Source organism: Canis aureus, chromosome 14, assembly GCF_053574225.1.
Source record: "Canis aureus isolate CA01 chromosome 14, VMU_Caureus_v.1.0, whole genome shotgun sequence".
Lineage (NCBI taxonomy): Eukaryota > Metazoa > Chordata > Mammalia > Carnivora > Canidae > Canis > Canis aureus.
In genome coordinates this window covers 48332390-48353770 of record NC_135624.1, presented here as the reverse complement: position 1 = coordinate 48353770, position 21381 = coordinate 48332390, and the positions used below count along the sequence as shown (strand labels likewise).

At 42.7% G+C, this 21381-nt stretch overlaps 1 protein-coding gene and 1 pseudogene across 11 annotated transcripts in view; both read right to left on the bottom strand.

Moving 5' to 3' along the window:
- Window positions 1-209: 209 nt before the first annotated feature.
- On the bottom strand, window positions 210-1782 carry LOC144282941 (adenosylhomocysteinase pseudogene; annotated as a pseudogene).
- A 14386-nt stretch (window positions 1783-16168) lies between these two features.
- DCUN1D4 (defective in cullin neddylation 1 domain containing 4) overlaps window positions 16169-21381 on the bottom strand; it is an 82288-nt gene continuing 77075 nt past the window's right edge. For 10 of the 11 annotated variants that reach the window (XM_077847974.1, XM_077847973.1, XM_077847975.1 and 7 more), the window contains 2 exons: window positions 19603-19705; window positions 16169-19468 (listed from right to left, as the gene is read on the bottom strand). In XM_077847974.1, the coding sequence (XP_077704100.1) occupies window positions 19413-19468; window positions 19603-19705 (159 nt within the window). In that variant the 3' untranslated portion in view covers window positions 16169-19412. Of the gene's footprint in view, window positions 19469-19602; window positions 19706-21381 lie in introns of those variants that run through there. The other variant, XR_013352184.1, reaches the window with a different exon arrangement.

Below are 21381 nucleotides of genomic sequence, written 5' to 3'. Positions count from 1 at the left end.
TCTCTAGGATCAGGCCCTGGGCTGAAGGCGGCACTAAACCGCTGAGCCACCCAGGCTGCTTGTCCTCCCTTCCTTTTGATATAATCCATTCTCATCTCTCATGGGCTGAGGGACCAGTGAACCAGTAAACTAAGAACATGGGTACAAAGTTCATAGGCCAAGTGAGGGCCTAGAAGGTGATGTGTATGGGCTTTGGACCTTGACCACTGCTGACTTCCAACCTAAGTAAGGACTGACTGGGTGAGCAGTTCCCAAACCCCTGAGCTCAGGGTTCCTTGTGGGTTCCTCCTGGGTACCTCTATTATGACCAGGGCTTGAGAAGGGGCTTCTCAATTCCCTCTGCCACACCGAGAACAGTACGAGGGATGCAGCAGAGGCCAAAGACTGAGTGATCAGCCCTGGGGAGTCAGTGGGGGACATTAACAAACCTATCTCAAAGTTGGCGCCATTTGCTCTTGGGGAAGAGAGGTGGGACCCCAGCAAGGCCAGCAGTTATAAGGCAAATGGTAGGCCTGGTTCTCAGTAGAGGTAACGATCGGGCTTGAAGGGGCCATCACGGGACAAGCCCAGGTACTGGGCCTGCTTCTCAGTCAGCCTGGTCAGCTTCACATTCAGCTTACCCAGGTGAGCTTCAGCCACTGCTTCATCCAGCTTCTTGGGCAGGAAGTGAACCCCAACAGAGAACTTGTCTGGGTGGGTCCACAATTCAATCTGTGCCAGCACTTGATTGGTGAATGAGTTGCTCATCGCAAAGCTGGGATGGCCCATGGCGCAGCCCAGGTTGACCAGCCGGCCCTCAGCCAAAAGGAGGATAAGGCGCCCATTTTTCAGCCGGTAGCGGTCCACCTGGGGCTTGATGTTCACCTTCTCTACAGCATTTTCGTGCAGCCATTTGATGCCAATCTCCACATCAAAGTGTCCAGTGTTACACACAATGGCATCATCTTTCATTTGTTCAAAATGCCAGCCAAGGATGATGTCAACACAACCTGTGGTGGTGACAAATGTATTGCCATCCTGACAGGCCTCATCCATAGTGGTCACCTCATAGCCCTCCATGGCAGCCTACAGTGCATTGATGGGGTCGATCTCTGTGATGATGACGCGGGCCTCAAAACCCCGCAGGGCCTGGGCACAACCTTTGCCCACATCACCCTAGTCTGCTACCACTGTCACCTTGCCTGCAATCATCACATCCGTAGTCTGCTTGATGCATCTATAAAAGACTCCTGGCAGCCATACAGGTTGTCAAACTTGCTTTTGGTGACAGTCATTCACATTGATGGCAGGCACCTTCAGCTTCCTGTCGGCCATCCCCTTGTATAGGTCATGAACCCCTGTTATGGTCTCTTCAGAAATGCCTGATAGGAGCTGTGGGTACTTGGTGTGGATGAGATTGGTAAGGTCACCTCCGTCATCCAGAATCACATTGAGGGGCCCGTCCTTGAAGTACAGTGTCTGCTCAAGGCACCACAGGTGCTCCTCGTCCGATTCCCCCTTCCAGGAATACACTGGAATGCCAGCCTTGGCAATGGCAGCAGCTGCATGGTCCTGGGTGGAGAAGATGTTGCAGCTGGACCACTGCACCTCAGCACCCAGAGCCAGATGCGGGCACCCTTCAGTGGCTTGGAGGCCGAGTGCATCTCCCTCATGCGCATCAGGCCCGGCATCTCATTCTCCACAATGTCCAGGGCCTTGTGTCCCCAGGAGGCCAGCCTGACGTCAGTGACTTTGTAGGGCAGTTTGTCCAACATACTGGCAGCGCTTCCGCACAGCGTGATGGACACCAGCAAAGGGAGCTGGCCTTAGGGGGTAGGACCTGACACGGGAAGGGTGGTGGTGGACAGATAGTGATAACTTAGGATTTTTAAAGATTATTTATTTATTCCTGAGAGATACAGAGAGAGAGGCAGAGACACAGGCAGAGGGAGAAGCAGGCTCCCTGCAGGGAACCTGATACAGGACTGGTCCTGGGGTCACAACCCGAGCCAAAGGCAGATGCTCAACCCTCTGAGCCACGTAGGCAGCTCAATAATTTAGGGTTTTTGTACCTATGTCATTAAAGAAATCGACCTCCAGTACTTTTTCTTGGAAAGCTCCTAGGGCACGATGATATTATAAAACAAGATCCAAAGACTTAGTGCGTCTCTTCCTTAAATGTTTGGAAGAACTCATTGGTAGGGACATCTAGGCTTGAAGTTTTGCTTTCTTTTGCTTTGTAGGAAGTTTTTGCTACTTAACTTCTTAAGCAGAACATCAGGAAAGTGCACATCAGTAGACTGCAGTACATTTTCACAAGCTGAGTACATAGCCATGTGGCCAGCACTCAGATTGAGAAACATAATCAGCACATAATCAGCACATAATCAGCCTTCCAGATGCCTGTTTCTGGCCTTCTTCCAGCCATTATCCCCCTTCCCGAGGGTGATTGCTATCCTGAATTCCGAGACAATTATTTAGGTTTGCTGTTTGGGTACTTGATTGGAAATCTGTTGAGACTTACTTTTGATCCAGTATATGGTTAGTTTGGGTATTGTTTTGTGTTCACTTAAAAAAAAAAAAAACAAAACCTGCCTATTTTGAAGTTGTTGAAAAGAGCACGCTATAGAAGTCAATTTAGTCAACTTTGAGAATTGTGTCATTCAAATGTTGGATATTCTATTTGTCGGCCCGTTCTATCCGTCAGTGAGAGAGATGGGATAAAACCTCCAACTATGTCAGATTTGTCAGTTTCTTCTTTTGGTTCTGTTACTTTTGGCTTCTTATGTTTTGAAGTCATGTTATTAGGTTCATAAGATTGAGAATTGCTGTACTTTCTTGATGGATTGAACATTTACAGTTATATAATATCCCTCCTGATAATTGCCTTGAAACCCACTAGGCCTAGTGTTAGAATTGCTTTAGCAGCCATGTCTTTGTTAATGTTTGTAATGACCCATCTTTATCTACCCTATTATTTAAATACTTTGGTATTTAAGATTTGCCTCTGGTAGGCAGCATATAGTTAGGGTGGTGGTGTCATTGTTCTGAAGACCTTTGTCTTTTACTTAGTGTAATTCATCCATTTGCAATGAATCTAATTATTAATTATTTGGGTTTACTTGTACCATCTTACTCTTTGTATTATATTATGTATCCTACATTTATGTCTTTTCTTTCTTTTTTTTTTTTTTTGGTTATCTCTTTTCTTCATTTTAATTAATTAGATTACTCCACTGCTTCTCTTTTATTAATTTGTCCTACATTCTTTACCATTTATATCTGATAGGATTTCAGTTCAGTCTGAACAGTTTCCTTTAATATTTCTCATACTACAAAACTGGGTAGTTGGGAACATATTTTCTTGATTTTCAGTTATCTGAAATTATCTTTGCCTTTATTCTTGACGGATTTTTCACTGAGTGTACACTGGAGGTATTGGTCCAAGGTCTTTTCAACTTCATTGTGTTTGATGAAGAGTGATGGCTACTGAAATGGTTGTTCTCCCCTATACAGTGTTTTGTTTTTTCACTCTGCTACTTCTGTGACTTTCTCTTTTCTTTGATTTTCAGCAGTTTGACTACAATGGGCGTAGGTATGGTCTTCTTCATATTTATCTTGTTTCAGGTTTCCTGAACTTCTTAAATCTGTAAATGTATGTGTTACACTAAATTTGGGGAAATTCCAGCCTTTGTTTCTTTGTGGGTTTTTTTCTTTTTGTCTCATTTTCCCTCTTTTTTCCATCTGAAATTCCAATCATTTGTATGTTAGGTCTTTGCTGTTGTCCCATAGGTGCATGATCTTCTATTCATTTAAAATGTTTTTCCTGGTTCTCCATATTCGATTAATATCCATTACCTATCTTCATTTGCATTGAATCTTTCTCTTGTGAATTTTAAAAAATATTTATTTATTCATGAGAGAGACAGAGACATAGGCAGAGGGAGAAGCAGGCTCCCTGTGGGATCCCTGGGATCAGTACCTTGGCCAAAGGCAGAGGCTCAATCACTGAGCCACCCAGGTGCCCCTCTCTTGTGAATTTTTAATTTCAGTAAAAGATACTCCTAGAATTCCCATTTGGTTGTATTTTATAGTTCCTTTTTTCTGTTGAGATCTTCCACCTTTTCCCTTATAATGACCATGTTTTCCTTTATGTTTTTGACCCAATTATAATATCTACTTTAAAATTCTTATCTAATTCTAACATCTGGATCACCTCAGGACCAGTCTCCACTGAAAGTCTTCTCTTTTGAGATTTGGTTAGATGTTGCTGATTCTTCATAAGTTAAGTTAGTTGGGATTGTATCCTGGATATTGTGATTCTTTTGTTGTGGGAACTCTGGGTTCTGTTAAATTCCTCCAAAGAGTATTGATTAACTTGCTTAGATTCAAATAGCCAATTCTGTCTATTGTGTAGCACCTCAAAATGCATTTCAGTAGTTTTATCTTTAGCTGGGCTACTTGCAGACCACCCTGCAGACACATGGTTCAGGGATTAGTTTCAAGTTTGGGCAGAGTTTATACTTAGAATTTGGGATTTCTCCCTTCTGGCTCTATTTCTGGGATCTCTTCTCACTTTCTAGAGGCTGTGGTTGCCCTAAAATCTGTCTTCTGGTTGAAAGGCTGTAGGTTTTCTATGAAAGTTTTACTCACCCCATGTGATGCAGACTGTGGCATAACTAAAAGCTAAAAAGCTAAACTAAAAGCTAAAAACAAAACAAAAGAACAACAACAACAACAAACCCACCTTTTTCTGTCTCATTCTCTTAATCCAGGTGTCAACTAATCTTCAGACTCTGCCTGGTTTTGCTTACTCTCCAGTGCTTTCAGGTCATTATCTGCTTTTAATTTATCTACAGTATTTTATAATTTCTACCTATACATGTGGCTGCTTTTTAAGATTTTCTGTCTTTGTTGTTTTTTTTTTTTTTTTTTTCAGAGGTTTTACTTGTATGTTGGTTTGCCTTTGTCCTGCTTGAGTGTTTGCAGCACTCTTGAACTGGGACTTCTTATCTTTCACTAGTGTAGGAAAATTCTTAAACATTGTTTTTAAAATATTGCCTTTGCCTCGTTCTCTGTCCTCTTTTTCCAGGACTAAACTTGTTTGTATCTTAGACCTTTTCACTCTGCTGTAAATCTCTTGACTTATCTCTGTATTTTCCACTTTTAAAAAATTTTATTTTTAGTTTCTCTGTGCTTCAGTCTAGATTCTTTCTGACATATTTTTTATTCGTTAACTCTGTCTTTATTGGGCTTAATTTTCTGCTAAATCCTGTCCACTGAGTTACTAATTTCATTTATTAAATTTTTCAGTTCTAGAATTTCCATTGGATTCCTTTTTTTATAGTCTCCACTTCTCTGCTGAAATTCTCTCCCATAAATGTAATTTAGAGTTATTTAAAGTCCACATCAGATAACTCTAATATCTAAATTTCCTATCAGTCATTTTTTCTATTGGTTTTCTTCTTTCTTAAAAAAAGTTTAAAAAAAAAAAGTCTTGTCCTGGGGCACCTGGGTGGCTCAGCGGTTGAGAGTCCCAGAGTCCTGGGACTGAGTCCCACATCAGGCTCTGAACAGGGAGCCTACTTCTCCCTCGCCTGTGTCTCTGCCTCTCTCTCTGTGTCTCTCATAAATAAATAAATAAATAAATAAATAAATAAATAAATAAATAAATAAATAAAATCTTAAAAAAAAAAGGTCTTGTCATTTTTGTAGACTTGGTTATTTTTGAATGATTAACATTAAATAACATTGTGTACAAGAAATTACAGACATAGTAAAACGTTCTGTGTGATATTTCTTTAATAAAAGAAAGATTATTTCAAGGTTTCAATAGTCTTACAGACATTTAAAAATAGACATTAAAAAGTAGAGCAAAGCCAGCTGGGAAAATGGGTTCTGGTCTTGGAACTTTGAGGACTAAAAGCTGCTCCATCTGTCTTTCAGGGAACTGCACATCTCATAGCTGCTGCTTACTGCTGCTCTGTGCCAATCAGCTTTTTATTTCTGACTTATTGAAATATAAAATGGCAATCTACCCCAAATCTTCATGACATTATAGATCTCATACCCATCTATCTCCTCCTGACTGATTTAGTATATTTTAGTTCAAATTCCTGAAGAAAAGAACATGGGGGGCTCAGTGAAGTCTATGGATTGGTACCCATTGGGACAGGTGTGCACGTCCCTGGCCTAGTTGGCCATAGCCATAGGTGTGAACTCACATATTCACAAAGGGCAGCAAGAGCAGGAAGTAAGTCTCAGCAGGGGTGCCTGGGTGGGTCAGCTAGTTGGGCGTCTGACTCTTGATTTTGGCTCATGTCTTGATCTCAGGGTCATGAGATGAAGCCCTCCATTGGGCTCCGTGCTGAGCATGGCGTCTTCTTAAGATTCTCTCCCTCTCCCACTGCACCTCCCCCACTAAAAAAGATATCTGCAGCAGAAACCAAAGACGATCCTGTCTAGTATAGTCTGAAGGCATTCATGTCAATATCATTAAATTTTGTGTTATTTTCTTCATTTATTAGCTTTGCTGAAGATACATTACCTCTCACTGTTTTAAATTTGAATTCTTTTCCTATGAGCGAATAGTGTTTTATTTCATATATGTGTAACCCATGGATGGTCTATTTTTTTTTTTCCAGATTAGAATTTACTTCTGGTTCTGTCAGGCAGTTAGACTCAGGACATTCACTGCAATCACATCAGGGATTGGACTGATTTGAAACTGAGCGTTAGTCCTTGTGCTGGTCTATTTCTAGCTCATCCTTATTTGTAAAACCTTTCAGCTTCTCAGTGTCCTAACCATAAGTCTAGGGGTTTACCAGAACCCTTCCTCCTTGGCAGACTAAACTCACCCCAGTGAGACCTTCAAAAGATCTTCTGAGCTCCTCAGCCTCTGCTTTCACTCTCGAATGGACTACATCCTAAAGGAAAAAAGTAGCCTTGAATACTAGCTCATCAATCTTGGCTTCTTTCTTCTTCTAGATCTTTGCCCAACAAACGTTCACTTTCTTAGTAGCTTTTCAATTCCTTCAAACAGATTCTAAAACCATTTTGCCTAACTTTTTAAAGCTATCCTATTGAGGAGGTTGTCCAAGACAGCCACCGTAGGAAGCAAACTTCAGATGCTATCCACATACTTCCCAAGAATGTCACCAACTTAGAATAATTGGTCTTACTTCTCAAGACCTTTGATCCCTCCATACTATGGAAGACTTTATAGCTAACCTTTACATTAATTGTTGCATCTGATGATTTTTCTCAAGAGTTTTCTGAAAACATAGGCCATTATGGCACATCCTCTGCTCTTGCCCCATTGCCTCAGAGAGACCCCAAGTTCAGCCTAAGGAACTCATGAAAGTGGAAAAGAGCTACATGGTGTGATATATACATGTCCTCATCTACTCCAGCCATCACTTTTGTTTTTGATGAGGTTTGTGATTTCTTCCACTTTGCCTGGCATATGGGTAATGACAGATATTAAGCTAATGGGATATTTGGGACAAAGAGAGATGTTGAGTGGACCCTATCCACCACCACAGCATGGGTCTTTATATAATAAAAAAACTATCAACTCTCCTCTTGTTTCCTAATATGTACACAGAGCATGATGGCTGGTCTCCTACAATCACTACCACCAATGGCCAGCTTTTCAAGGACTCTTGGCTCTTACATGAGGTGTTCTTTAGCTCCCTCAGCAAATAGGAGACACATTTGGAAAATGACAGGGGTTACCTGGTTATCATTTGATTTCTCGTACTGAGGGAACTTTCAGAATGTTTTCCAACCCTTCACTTCACTATCACATTGAGGTACAGCCTCCCATCTTCTGATGGATTTGGGTATTAGGACCACATAGATCCATGGAATTATTCCACCTCGTCTCCAAAGCTTGGGTTTGGGGAGTACCGGGTTGGAAAATGATGTGGAAAGTCAACCTCTGCTTATCTATATCTTAAATGTGTTGCCATGTCAATGATGTCATAGTATTGGGGTAAGGCCCACCCAAATCCATTCTTCAGCTTCCTCCCACTCACCATCAGTTCCATTTCTAGATTGTTCCCTATAGGAGTGATTGTCTCCTGCCTAGTTGACTCTTGGTCTCCTACTTCCATCCTCCAGAACATCCTTCAACATCTTCTGTATGTCAGGGGGGAAATCTTTTTTTTTTTAATAAATTAATTTTTTATTGGTGTTCAATTTACCAACATACAGAATAACACCCAGGGCTCATCCCGTCAAGTGTCCCCCTCAGTGCCCATCACCCATTCACCCCCACTCCCCGCCCTCCTCCTCTTCCACCACCCCTAGTTCGTTTCCCAGAGTTAGGAGTATTTATGTTCTGTCTCCCTTTCTGATATTTCCCACACATTTCTTCTCCCTTCCCTTATATTCCCTTTCACTATTATTTATATTCCCCAAATGAATGAGAACATACATTGTTTGTCCTTCTCTGATTGACTTACTTCACTCTGCATAATACCCTCCAGTTCCATCCACGTTGAAGCAAATGGTGGGTATTTGTCGTTTCTAATGGCTGAGGAATATTCCATTGTATACATAAACCACATCTTCTTTATCCATTCATCTTTCGATGGACACCAAGGCTCCTTCCACAGTTTGGCTATTGTGGACATTGCTGCTAGAAACATCGGGGTGCAGGTGTCCCAGCGTTTCATTGCATCTGAATCTTTGGGGTAAATCCCCAACAGTGCAATTGCTGGGTCGTAGGGCAGGTCTATTTTTAACTCTTTGAGGAACCTCCACAGTTTTCCAGAGTGGCTGCACCAGTTCACATTCCCACCAACAGTGTAAGAGGGTTCCCTTTTCTCCGCATCCTCTCCAACATTTGTTGTTTCCTGCCTTGTTAATTTTCCCCATTCTCACTGGTGTGAGGTGGGATCTCATTGTGGTTTTGATTTGTATTTCCCTGATGGCAAGTGATGCAGAGCATTTTCTCATGTGCGTGTTGGCCATGTCTATGTCTTCCTCTGTGAGATTTCTCTTCATGTCTTTTGCCCATTTCATGATTGGATTTTTTGTTTCTTTGGTGTTGAGTTTAAGAAGTTCTTTATAGATCTTGGAAAGTAGCCCTTTATCTGATATGTCATTTGCAAATATCTTCTCCCATCCTGTAGGTTGTCTTTGAGTTTTGTTGACTGTATCCTTTGCTGTGCAAAAGCTTCTTATCTTGATGAAGTCCCAATAGTTCATTTTTGCTTTTGTTTCTTTTGCCTTCGTGGATGTATCTTGCAAGAAGTTACTGTGGCCGAGTTCAAAAAGGGTGTTGCCTGTATTCTTCTCTAGGATTTTGATGGAATCTTGTCTCACATTTAGATCCTTCATCCATTTTGAGTTTATCTTTGTGTATGGTGCAAGAGAGTGGTCTAGTTTCATTCTTCTGCATGTGGATGTCCAATTTTCCCAGCACCATTTATTGAAGAGACTGTCTTTCTTTCAATGGATAGTCTTTCCTCCTTTATCGAATATTAATTGACCATAAAGTTCAGGGTCCACTTCTGGGTTCTCTACTCTGTTCCATTGATCTGTGTCTGTTTTTGTGCCAGGACCACACTGTCTTGATGACCACAGCTTTGTAGTACAACCTGAAATCTGGCATTGTGATGCCCCCAGATATGGTTTTCTTTTTTAAAATTCCCCTGGCTATTCGGGGTCTTTTCTGATTCCACACAAATCTTAAAATAATTTGTTCTAACTCTCTGAAGAAAGTCCATGGTATTTTGATAGGGATTGCATTAAATGTGTATATTGCCCTGGGTAACATTGACATTTTCACAATATTAATTCTGCCAATCCATGAGCATGGAATATTTTTCCATCTCTTTGTGTCTTCCTCAATTTCTTTCAGAAGTGTTCTATAGTTTTTAGGGTATAGATCCTTTACCTCTTTGGTTAGGTTCATTCCTAGGTATCTTATGCTTTTGGGTGCAATTGTAAATGGGATTGACTCCTTAATTTCTCTTTCTTCAGTCTCATTGTTAGTGTATAGAAATGCCATTGATTTCTGGGCATTGATTTTGTATCCTGCCACGCTACCAAATTGCTGTATGAGTTCTAGCAATCTTGGGGTGGAGGCTTTTGGGTTTTCTATGTAGAGTATCATGTCATCGGTGAAGAGGGAGAGTTTGACTTCTTTGTCAGGGGGGAAATCTAACCCCGGAGACAGTCCATAGGAAGAAACTAGAGCACCACTGGATGAATCCTCTTTACTTAAGGGGTCATAAACTGTCCTTCAACCTTAGCAGCTTACTCTCTGTAGGGCTTACTGTATTATTCCTGGGAAAAACTGACCTCCTCTGATGTTTGTTCCAAATTAGTAAGGAGCAGTCTGATATTCCTCATATTGCAACTCTGAGGCACAATGTGCCCCCTTGTCCCATTTTTGCTTTTAATCCACCAGATGACCCACTCCAGCATCCCAGAATAATCACATGTATGTCATCATCCAGTGTGCCTGCAGCTCGAAAGTCACAGAAAACCCCTGGCTGGATGGCACCACTCTAATAACTAGGCAGTTTCTCATGTTTGTCTTAGTCTTTCTCTGCTCTCTTCTCACACATGAGGTCATTCTGCCCGAGTCTGTTGGCCATTTACAGGGACAGGGCTGACCACAGGGCTGGTCTGGATTTGAAGACTAGTAGGAATGGCACAGCAACTCAACTATGGAAACTTCCACTTTGTTTCACCATCTCTTCACCCAGAAAACAATGCAAAGTATATGCAAGCATTCAAGGACCCATGGTAGTTTCAAGCCAGTGGACATGGTGTCACTGGGTTTCCCTTATTTTTCAAAAGGTATCTCTGCAGGCTGGAAAGAGAGGAGTTTCCTAGGTCCGAGGAGCCCAAAGCCCAAATCCTGCTGTCTTCTATACCAATTTTGGCTAGGGGCCGGAGCCCATCAGCCGTGTCACCTAGACCTCATGTCAAGGTCCTGGATTCACAACTTCTTGCTGTGCCACAGTTACATAACCTAAACTTATTCTTATTTTTCTTGGGACAATGAGACTCACTCGTTAATCATCTTTTCTTATTCTCCTCTTGGACTCTTCCACACTTCCATCTCTTTGAACCCACTACCTCTCCCTTCTCTTGGTAGAAATCTTTGAATCAGTTCCTGAGAAAACCAAGGCCATAAGGTTAGACCTCTTAACCACCTCCTACTCATTTACAGACGACTCCCCTCTTGTCTCAGGGGAAAACTGGTCCCTTGCCCTAAACCTCCACTTGGCTGTAGGGTCCCTCCTCCTGCTTCCTCCAGTTCTTCATTCCACCACCATCTCCATTCCCCTGCTTTTATCTTGAGGATGAAAAGTTCCTAGCCCTCTCTTCAAGAAAGGAGGGAAAAGCAACAGGATCATTGGCCATAGTAACATGTCAGTCACTACTAGAACTGGTTTTAAACTTGGCTCTGTTGATCAATGACAGCTTTGTATCATCAGTACCCACATGTGATATTGTGATTGATGATAAGAAATATATATTTGGTCTTGGTCCCAGATCCTGGTAGAGTTCCTAAACCCCTCAGAAACTTCCTAAGTGATAAAAGAATTAAGATGCCTTTGTGATGTTAATGAGGTGACTTAGAAAGTCCCTAGGTAACCTGAGGATGGGGTTGGCTTCCTGGGGAACCCATCCTGTGATTACAGGATTGCCTGATTAACTGCCAGAGGCGGAGACATCCACCTGGGTTTAATCCTCACTCTTGCACCTTCCAGCTGTGGGAATTAGCACATGTTACATACACGTTCTGAACCTCAGTTTCTTCTAGTTCCCATGATTGTTGAAAGGTGTCTCGGGAGACCAGTGTAGAACACACTGCCTCACTGGCCTTCTTCTCTTCTGAAAGGAGCTAAGTAGTGTCAGTAAGCCACCAACTGGCCTTCCCGTCCACATCCCTTGAATCCATGACAGCTTGCTGGCAGTCAGCTCTCAAAATCCATGAATACACACATGACATCAGTGTATAAAGTACCAAAGATGATGGCATTGAACCAGAAAGTCTGATTTTTTTTTTTCTTGCTCACTACCATGAGTCTGTCACCTGCAATGTCATCTCATTGTGGTCAGAATTCAAAAAGTACTTGGCCTAAAAGACCCATCAACGTCTGCTCCTTTATATCCCCAAATTTCCACGCCAGAGCACGAGGGAGATGGTTGCAGGTGCCTTCTAGCAAGTTACTCTTTCCGCAAGGAGGGTGGTGGTGGGATAGGGCGACACCTAGGTCACACAACCGCTTCGCTGCAAAGATTTTGACGGTCAGACTGCACAGAAAAAACATGCTGTTTGGAGGCTGGATGGATTCGGAGCCAGTGGGGAGGGCGCAGGGTCTCTGCTAACCCGCACATCCTCCCTGCAACTGAGAGTTGTCAGCAGGTGAACTCCCTGCTTTCTGAGCCCTGTCCACACCTCGGCCAGCCTGCTCCCCATGGAGGTTCCCCTCCCCTAAATCTCTCCCCCACACTGCCTGACCCTTCTCACTTCCCAGCACCTCAGCTTCCCATTCCCCTTGCACAACCTTGGGTGGGGGGGGGGCGGTCTTCCTCCCATGGGTCTCCTCCCTTCTACAAAAATGACCAGAGGCTGGGCCTGGGAAGGACACTCCTGAACAACTGACCTTCCTGTGTCCCTCCTGTGAGGAGAAGGCTGGGGTGCTCTGCACCCCTTACTATCATCAGGTGAGTGGGCAGGCTTAGGGCCAGAGGACATCAGAGGGGTACGCCCTCTGGGAGAGGGCCAAGAGGCATCTCACACTTGCTAGAAGCCTCACGCTGTGTGGGGGTTTTCAACCATAGTTGGACAGCCCAAGTGCACTTTGGGGATCTGGAACCGTCTCCTGCTTGAGGTAGCTGCCTCAATACATCCCATATCTTTTTTTCCTGAGACATTTCTCCTGCGGGCCTCATCAGTTTTACTGTTCTCTCTTGATGGCAACTACAAACTCCTCTGTCCTGAAAAGCCCAACTTCTGTGCTGCCACCACAAGCTTTGTGTACACTGTTAGGCACCCCTGAGAGTCATCCATGCTCAGTTCCCATCTACCCCAGTAATGCCCTACTCTCCAGAGGAACTCTTGGCACCCAGTGTCCTTCTGGTCTACCACTTACACCCAATGGGCATGAGACCCCACACCCAGGGGTCCTTCCAAATTTTTCAATCTGTTGATTTTCTCTTTATCCCAGTCCCCACTCTGCACACTTACAAATTTTAATGCCCGTGTTCCCAATTTCACATAATGGTTCTGCCTAACAGACAACTGAAGTTTGCTGATAAATGATTACACTGAGAATTTGAAAATCCACCTCGATTAGTTACATAAAGGAGGAACAAAAATTTGGAGCACTTATGAGACATGCCGAATAGGGTGCTAAAAGGCATGTGTTATTCGATTGGGATCATCTGTGGTGGGGTCATAACGCTTGTCCAAGTCCCACTCTCAAGGTGGTGCAAGTAGGAGCGCCACAGGTAATGGAGCCAAAATCAGTAATAAGCAAGTAGATATGAAATGCGGTGGCTTTTTTTTTTTTTTTTTGAGAAGGGGGAGAGAGGGAGGGTGAGACAGAAGTGGGGAGAGGTAGAGGGAGAGAGAGAATCTTAAGCAGACTCCAGGCCCAGCATGGATGGAGCCCACCATGGGGCTCACTCTCAGGACCCCGAGATGATGACCTGAGTCAAAACAAAATCAAGAGTTGGACGTTTAAGCAATGGAGCCACTTGAAAGCAGTGACTTTCAAGGCACTACCGGAAGTTGGCCAAAACTTTTAGGTTAGTCCACTGGTTGGGAGTACAGCTGCAGCTCTCCTGATCATCACATTCATCCCAAGATTTCTAGAGAACACTAGTTTGAATTTCAGATATTCAAATTTAGGCAATTCTGAGAAATCTCTGCTAGAAAGTGCTGGAGGAAAAACAAAACGAAACAAACCCTCCTCAGCTTACTTTCTTATTGCCCTGGTTCTTCACAACCCTCAGGCTTCAGAGTGATTGCAAAGGAATTTTTTCCAAAGGACTGAGCGCATTTCTTCAGGAGAGGAGATTACATTTGAAATGATGCTTTAAAAAAAATTTCCATTTAATGACTATAGACAATTTGCATCTTTCAGTTTCCAATTATTATTCTCAGCATAGCTACTCACTCGCTCTAGTTTCTAAGCAAGTACTTGTACGCACTTTTTTTTTTTTTATAATGGCAATTGAAGATAAATGTCAGGAGTGAGTTCCGGGGGCGGGGGGGGGGGGGGGGACACCAAACTATCTTCTGCTGAATGTGTCCACCGTGGTGAACGTGCTCTATTTCAGGTTACCTTGCACTACAAGCTTAGGGGAGTAGACAGGGCCAGAAAGCTCATGTATTATTTCCTCCCGTGTTAGGCTTTTTCCCCTTTCTAGCTGTAACTAAGTTCCGTGGGCAACTCTTTTCTAGAAGGATCATAGAAGCTTTTCTCTCATCTTGTGGCTGGAAGTTACTCTTCACACGGAGATACGGGGTTAACGTTCAAGCGAGTCATACAGGCCATGAGGCCCACGGCACCGTGGAGAACAGGTCCTGCCTCCCTGGGGGGCTCACACAGGCCAAGAGAGGTGTTGTCCAGAAGCAGCTCTCGTCTTCACTGCTGTGGCCCTGGGACGGACTCAGGAACCTTCCATCTTTTCCTGTGGGTGATGTTGTTCATTTTCAGTTCACTTTCCTTTCTGTCCCATTATTTAAAAAGCTGCTTATTAGAAATGCCCTTCCTTTGGGGCAACCTTCCTGGAACCTTCTCCCTTCACTGGTCTGCCTGCCATGCACCTCGAGTTGGCTTTTTTTTTTTTGGTCTGAGACAGGCATCAGTGATTTATTCTGTCCCCAGTCTACCCTGCTCGTTACACTGCTGGAGAACTCGATTTCAACTCACTTTCCTATTTTGTAGCATCGGATGAAGTGCCTCATGCCTCCCCATTGGCTGTAGCCCAGGCTGGGTGCCCTGTCCCGACACTGGCCATCCCCCATTGCCTGCCATCCACGTGCAATTAAGCTTTTCCTTCACCTCCGCCTACTATCTTTGGAGGAGTCTGCAAGAGTATTTTCTTGAGTCCATCCTCAGCTTTGGGTCCAAAGTAAGAGTCGGAAGACCATCTACATCACCAATTTAAACGGAGTGTTTGGATTCTGTGTTGTAGGAATCTTGTCTTCTCCCTCCTGTCGAGCTTCTGGGAGTCTTAAAGTCTAGATCTTCAATCTTCAGGTCTACGTGGGTCCTTGTGGGTTCTCTAATCTTTACGTGGTTTCTCAGGTCCTGATAATCCATCGTCAAGCACGAGCTCCGTGACTTGCTTCCTCCCACATACATTTCCTGGGCACCCACTCGTGCCAGACGTCCTGCCATCGGGGGGGGCTGAGGTTCTAGTGTAAGACAATTTCAGAGAGGGGGTGACCGGGGCTGATACACACTAGAGGTAACCAGATGGCAGCGCTGGACGTAGTAAAAATGGGCATCTCTGCCCGACGCTGGCACATGGTAACCACTCAGTTATTAGCTCAGTCTTTTGGAAACATAAAATGTGGTTGTTTATCCTTTTAACTCACTGTTCGGCTGAGGCGTGTATTCCATCTGGAACTGTTCCAGATTAAAAGAGACTGAAGAGACAGGACAGCTCAGTGCAATGCTTTCCCCCAGATTACGAATAAAATCGCCGTCAAGGCCAATACTGGTACAAACGGAGAGGTTTTAATCTAGACTGTGTATCAGGTAATACAACTGTTATCAATGTTAAATTTCTGGAGTGTGATCATTGTAGTGTTGTTACAAAGATGTCCTTGTTTCGACACACTAGGTAAGAAGCATCATAATGTGATTTACTCTCAGTTCGGGGGAAAAATGTATCTATCTGCAGGGAGAAGTGTACCTGCACACACATGCACACACACACACACACGCACACTCAGAGTGGCATGGAGAAGGTGGCAAAATGGTAACAGGCAGAAAGTCTAGGTGAGAGGTACACGGATGGGTGCTCAATATACTACTCTTGCATTTTTTTTCTGTAGCTTTGAAATTCTTCAATATAAAGAGCGGGGTGTGGGGGTGGGGGTGGGGAGGGAGCCAAGAAATAAAAGATAAAATACTTTAAAACTATCTTAACTGGTTTTTTGAAGCACAATCCTGAGAACAAAGAAGTCACCAATCAGTTCTGAAACCAAACACAAATACTTTTTATTTATGGGATATCATTTTACATCAATTCCATTAAAACCTAAAACCAGTTTGCTGTACTCAAGTTAGGTGGCATAACAGTGTTTTAGTTAAGCTGGAGTCACAGGTTTATGGACGTAATGCAGATACCGACGACACGAAGCGTTCACAGTTACAGGTTGGCTGCTGTCCGTTTAACAGTAACCCCCAGGGGAAAGGTTTTTTTATGATAAAAAGCAACCCACGTTTTGGTCTCATTTACAGACACCCAACATTTAGTTGGTCAATGGATTCTATACATTTATTATACAACATATGAAAGAATAAAAGATAAGGCTTACAGAGGTATTTTAGCAGTTTTAAGAATAAAAACCAAGGGCACAAACTAACTTGGAAAGCTTTCTGGATAAACTTCAAAAGCACTGTTAAAATGGAGCCGGAGAGGCAGCAGACGTGTGTCGTGAAATGAGAAGCTACAGGTTTGTCAAGTCAGATCTGTACGAACTTAATTCAGAGTTCATGCTTCGGGAAAGCTGCGCGCTACGTTACCGTGGGTGTTTACGGCAAATCAAATCATGGACTTTCTGACCTACCAGTAAACACCGAAAGGCTGTATTCCATGACGACAGAGTATTGCAATGGGTAGTTCAAGACACAGTGGCAGGAGAGAAGGGGTGTAGACAGGTAAGAAACAAAAACCAGAAGAAGGCACCCTAATTTCTTTAACATTAGCCAGTAAGTGTCTGATGACTGACTGCTCAATTTTATGTAACTTAGGGACATTTTTAAGAGAAAAGTATCTTATTACTATGCGTTTGGCCCCTTTTCCTCTCCCTAAAAATAGCTGCATAAAATCAAGAACCAAGGGCAAGCTCTCCACAGTCACAGAGGTTTATTTTTCAAGGCAGCTTAAAAATTATTTGGAGTCTTCTAAATATGCAAGATTATCGACACCTTGGAATACTTACTTTCATATTCTAATTCACGCATAGTTAGTTTTTCCCCCTATTATCAAAATGTTCGCTGTGGATGAAATGTAACAGCTCCCCGTAACAATCCTTTTATGTTAGGATTAACTGTGCTTAGTGTTTTAAAAACATTCTCCAGTTCCTAACCCTAACTTTTAAAATAATTTCATCTATGATTTCTTTAAGCAAAAACCATAGTTGACCGAATCTAAGAACTGTTGCCTTTAAAGTGTGATTTTTTTCTTCTTTTTTAACTTTACCAGATACTTCTGAAAATGAATCACGTCTTTCACAAATTCAAACCTGCCTCTGGCCCATCGCCACTGGAATACCAGGCACCTGTGGGAATGGAACCCCTTGCAACACATCGGTCCCAAGAGCTGTGCTTTGCCATCAACATCTTCTATTCTCTTCAGATATTAATTTGTGCAAACTGGTATGAAGTTGTAAGGTAGAGGCGAGTCTACAGTTCCTAAGCAAGGAATGATTAAGTCTGCTTAATCACTACAGAGTTTTCCAAACTTCTGGTTTATTTCACAGCAAACCACACCTTTCTATTTGGTAGAAAAAGGAAGTGATTTCCTTCTACCATTATCATGATCTTGTATATGCACACACACCGTATATACATACAAAATTTTCTGTCTTTGGTGGTTCAGTTAGGGGAAAAAAATAATATGAAAATCTGAACACTGTTTGCAAAGAAACTGTGAAATAGTGGTCAGGAGTAGCATTGTCTGTGTGCTTTACTCATTTAATGCCATTTAAAGGTTCACATTTAATCCGAAAGATTTTTTTGGCCAGATTTTGCAGTAAGCCGAACCTCTTCCAATCATTATTCCATCATGGGTCTTGCTCACACCTACAGCATTCACTTGTTCAAATGCACCATTAGCTTTTTACTTGGTTTAAATCATTAGACTTTTATGTTTTCACAAAACTTTAGGGACTAAATTAGTCATTCAATAGCACCAGATAGTTGAGGGGAAAACATGTTATCTAGACATTTCCTCAAGAAGGGTAAGGCAAGGAAAAAAAAAAAAAAAGACACAAAATACAAACCTAAAAATACCGTCCTGTTTACTCTTGTTTCCTCATCCACATAAATAATGGCTATCACCTTTCTGTACAAATTACTCGGGTAATGAATGACGAGTGGCCCCTCCAGGAAAGGTCCTACTGTGTAATAAAGTTAGCTCAATGCTGGTGGTTTCGTGTCCACTGCCTGCAATGGACATCCTGCCAGGAAAAGCCTAGCATGAAAGAAAGAAAACAAAAGAAAACACCTCTCACTTACAGTATAGTTCTTTTTTCCGAAAAATTAGAAAATTAGACACCATGAAAGCTTAACTAAAAATCCAAACCACAACTGAAAGTGCTCTGCGGTTACAAACTGCCAGCAAACCATTAGGTTTCCGCGGAGGAGGCAAAATCAATGTTACTTGAATGGCACGGGAAGCATCGGCAGACCCAACACTGACTAGGAGAATGCAAAAGGAAAAAGAAGACCGTAAAGGAAGTTTACGAGAGTTTCAAACTCATTTAAAAAAAGGTGCAATTTTAATTTGTTCATTTGTACCTATATTCAAACTACTACGGCTTTAACATCAGAGAATAGAAACCTACACCTTGCGTGGTGAAAATCATTTGTGGCATGTGGGACAAGTCTATATGCTCAAATAATTGTAACTTTCATCATTTAAAAAACGCTCATATTTAAGGAAACCAAATTATATTTGGCATATGCCTCTGGAAAAGTTCTGATTCCCACCTCCTTCCAAAAGTTGGCCTCTTTAACAATGAGGTTAATTCTGGCAACATTTGCTTATGGTAACAGCTGTTCTCTCTTGTGTTCTGAAATGCTACATTTGAGACCAAATAAAGTATAATCGGTTCATCTGAAAAAAGGGACTAGAAATATGCCACAAAAATTATTTTTACAATACAGTTTTGCAGAAATAATCTCTAGGTGAAGCTTTTTCTTTTTATACACATATACAAAATTTAAACAGCAATATACACATCATCACAGTGAGGACGTTGGCAAATTCACCAATCTGTAGTGTAAATACAAACTGCAAAGCAGCCTTCCAAGAGAACAATGCTACACAGCAAGCAGAGCTGGCCCATTCAATAGCAAACACCAAAACGTCCCTGCAAAAGGGAGACAGTGCAAGAAAAGCAGCATGCGCTTTGATACAAACAGCAATTTATGGCTAATGGTTGACATATCTGTGGTAACAGTGACTCTCTCGCTGCTATGCATAAAGTCCTAGGACATCTGTTTGTCTTTATACCACTCCACAAACTCGTCCAACAAAACTGGCCCTAAAGAGAGAGAGAGAGAAAAAAAAACACGGCTATAAGGCTCTTCCCAGTGAGGAGGGTGTGCGAATGTATAGCGATGGGGGTGGGGTGGGGGTGGGGGTGCGTGTGCGAGAGCGCCCAGCGCCAGTACTTACACGCTCCATCTTCGTCGTAGTTGCTGAGGTCAAGGTTAATTGTCCTGCTAAACTCTAGCACATTGCACCACTGGTCTTTGTTAATAACTTTATATTTTGATTGCTGATGGGAGGGAAAAGTAATATGAATTACTGACACAATTAACAAATGGCACGGTTTCAACTGCTGTATGAATCAACTTAATAAAGTTCATGAAGGTTAACTCTTTCCATTTGAGGTATGCTAAGCACCAATCTGGGAGAAGGATGAGAGAGAGCAAGAGTAGAACTTAAGATGACAATTTCCATTAGAAAAATACCATGAGGGCTCAACACAAAATGACAAGCACATCAAAGAAACATGATTTTTATCCCTAGAAGTGAAATTTCTAGACTGCCAAAGCCCTTTTATTAAAAGGAGACACAGAGAGAGAGATAATTAGCCTACTTCATAGAGATCTTGTAAGAATTAAAAGAGATAATTTATGTAAAGTACTTCATTCAGTGTTTGGCAGAAAGCAGGTGCTAAATAAAGAGTAGCTCCCACTAATAACCCCTGCCCTGATCAGCACGCTCCCTGTCAAGCTGTCAGCGTCAAGCACACCCAGCAGCGAGGCACCCTTCGGGAACTCACCAAGGGCTCCCGGCGGTCTCAGCACTAGGTGCTCTGGCCGTTGGAAAAAAGTTACTGTTCTAATCACTCAGAACCTGAATCTCATCTTCAAAGTAATAAATTAGAAGACCCATGAAGTAGTTTCCTATTCCTCTTAGACAAGAAATATGCCAGAGGCATTACTTTTTTTAAAGTACACAATTCCTGTAGAAAGACTGAAAAATAAAACCCAGATTCAACAGTTTTTATATCCTATCCATGAAAACTCAGCAACACCGGGGAACAGCACGAGTAGGTAAAAAAACTAAGAGAGCTGAGCCCCTGGTTTGGGGACACAGACGCAAGAGAAGCTCAAACCAAAGGACTGCGGTGTCCTTTGAAAAGAAAAAAAGCAAACTAACGTAAAAGAGAGAACAAAGCCCGGACTACAAGTTTGACTCTAAGCAACTCAAAGCAAACACCAGTCAGAGACAGCCGAAGATGCTCCTGCAATTGTGCAAAGTCGGACTTGCTCGCAGCAAGGTCTTTCAGCTAAAAAAAAAATTCCTCCTCTCGCTGGGGCTCAGATTTCTGCTATCCCCTGAGAACAAGGACCTATTTCTACTCATTTTCCAAAGAAAGCTGATGTTTCATGGGATAACCAGAGAAATCAGAACAGATCATCTGTAGACGTGGATTGGCGTGTAAACACCTCGTACAGTAAAACTAGTTTCCAGACTTGTCTTGAGGAGTCCTGGTTAGTGACGCTAAAAGCAATTTTTAGTGACAGTCCTCAAAGAATCCGGTCAGCTGGAAGTTCTTCTGGACCAGTGTGTCAAGTGAATTGTAAGAAAGAGGGTGGCAAGAGGGAGGCCGGAGTCAGGGTAGGGCCCAAGCTTTTCTCAAAGACCCAGCACCTTCATCCTTCTGGGCAGAGGGTGCTTTGTAAGGGGTTTGGGTCTGGAGGGCAAGAAAGATGCCAAGATACGAGACAAGCCAAGCAGCTCAAACTCCCATCTCAGACATTTCCAGGTCCTACAGTATCACCTGGCATCAAAACCAGCTCCTGATAAACCAGCAGCTCAAAACTTTGGATCATTAATAGTTAGAGCAAGCAACAACAGTGAAGTGCTGGATTTTCTTCTATCGCAAACATGAAGGAAAACTGAAACTGAGGGAGATATTGCCAGTTTGCCTCACACTTAGGT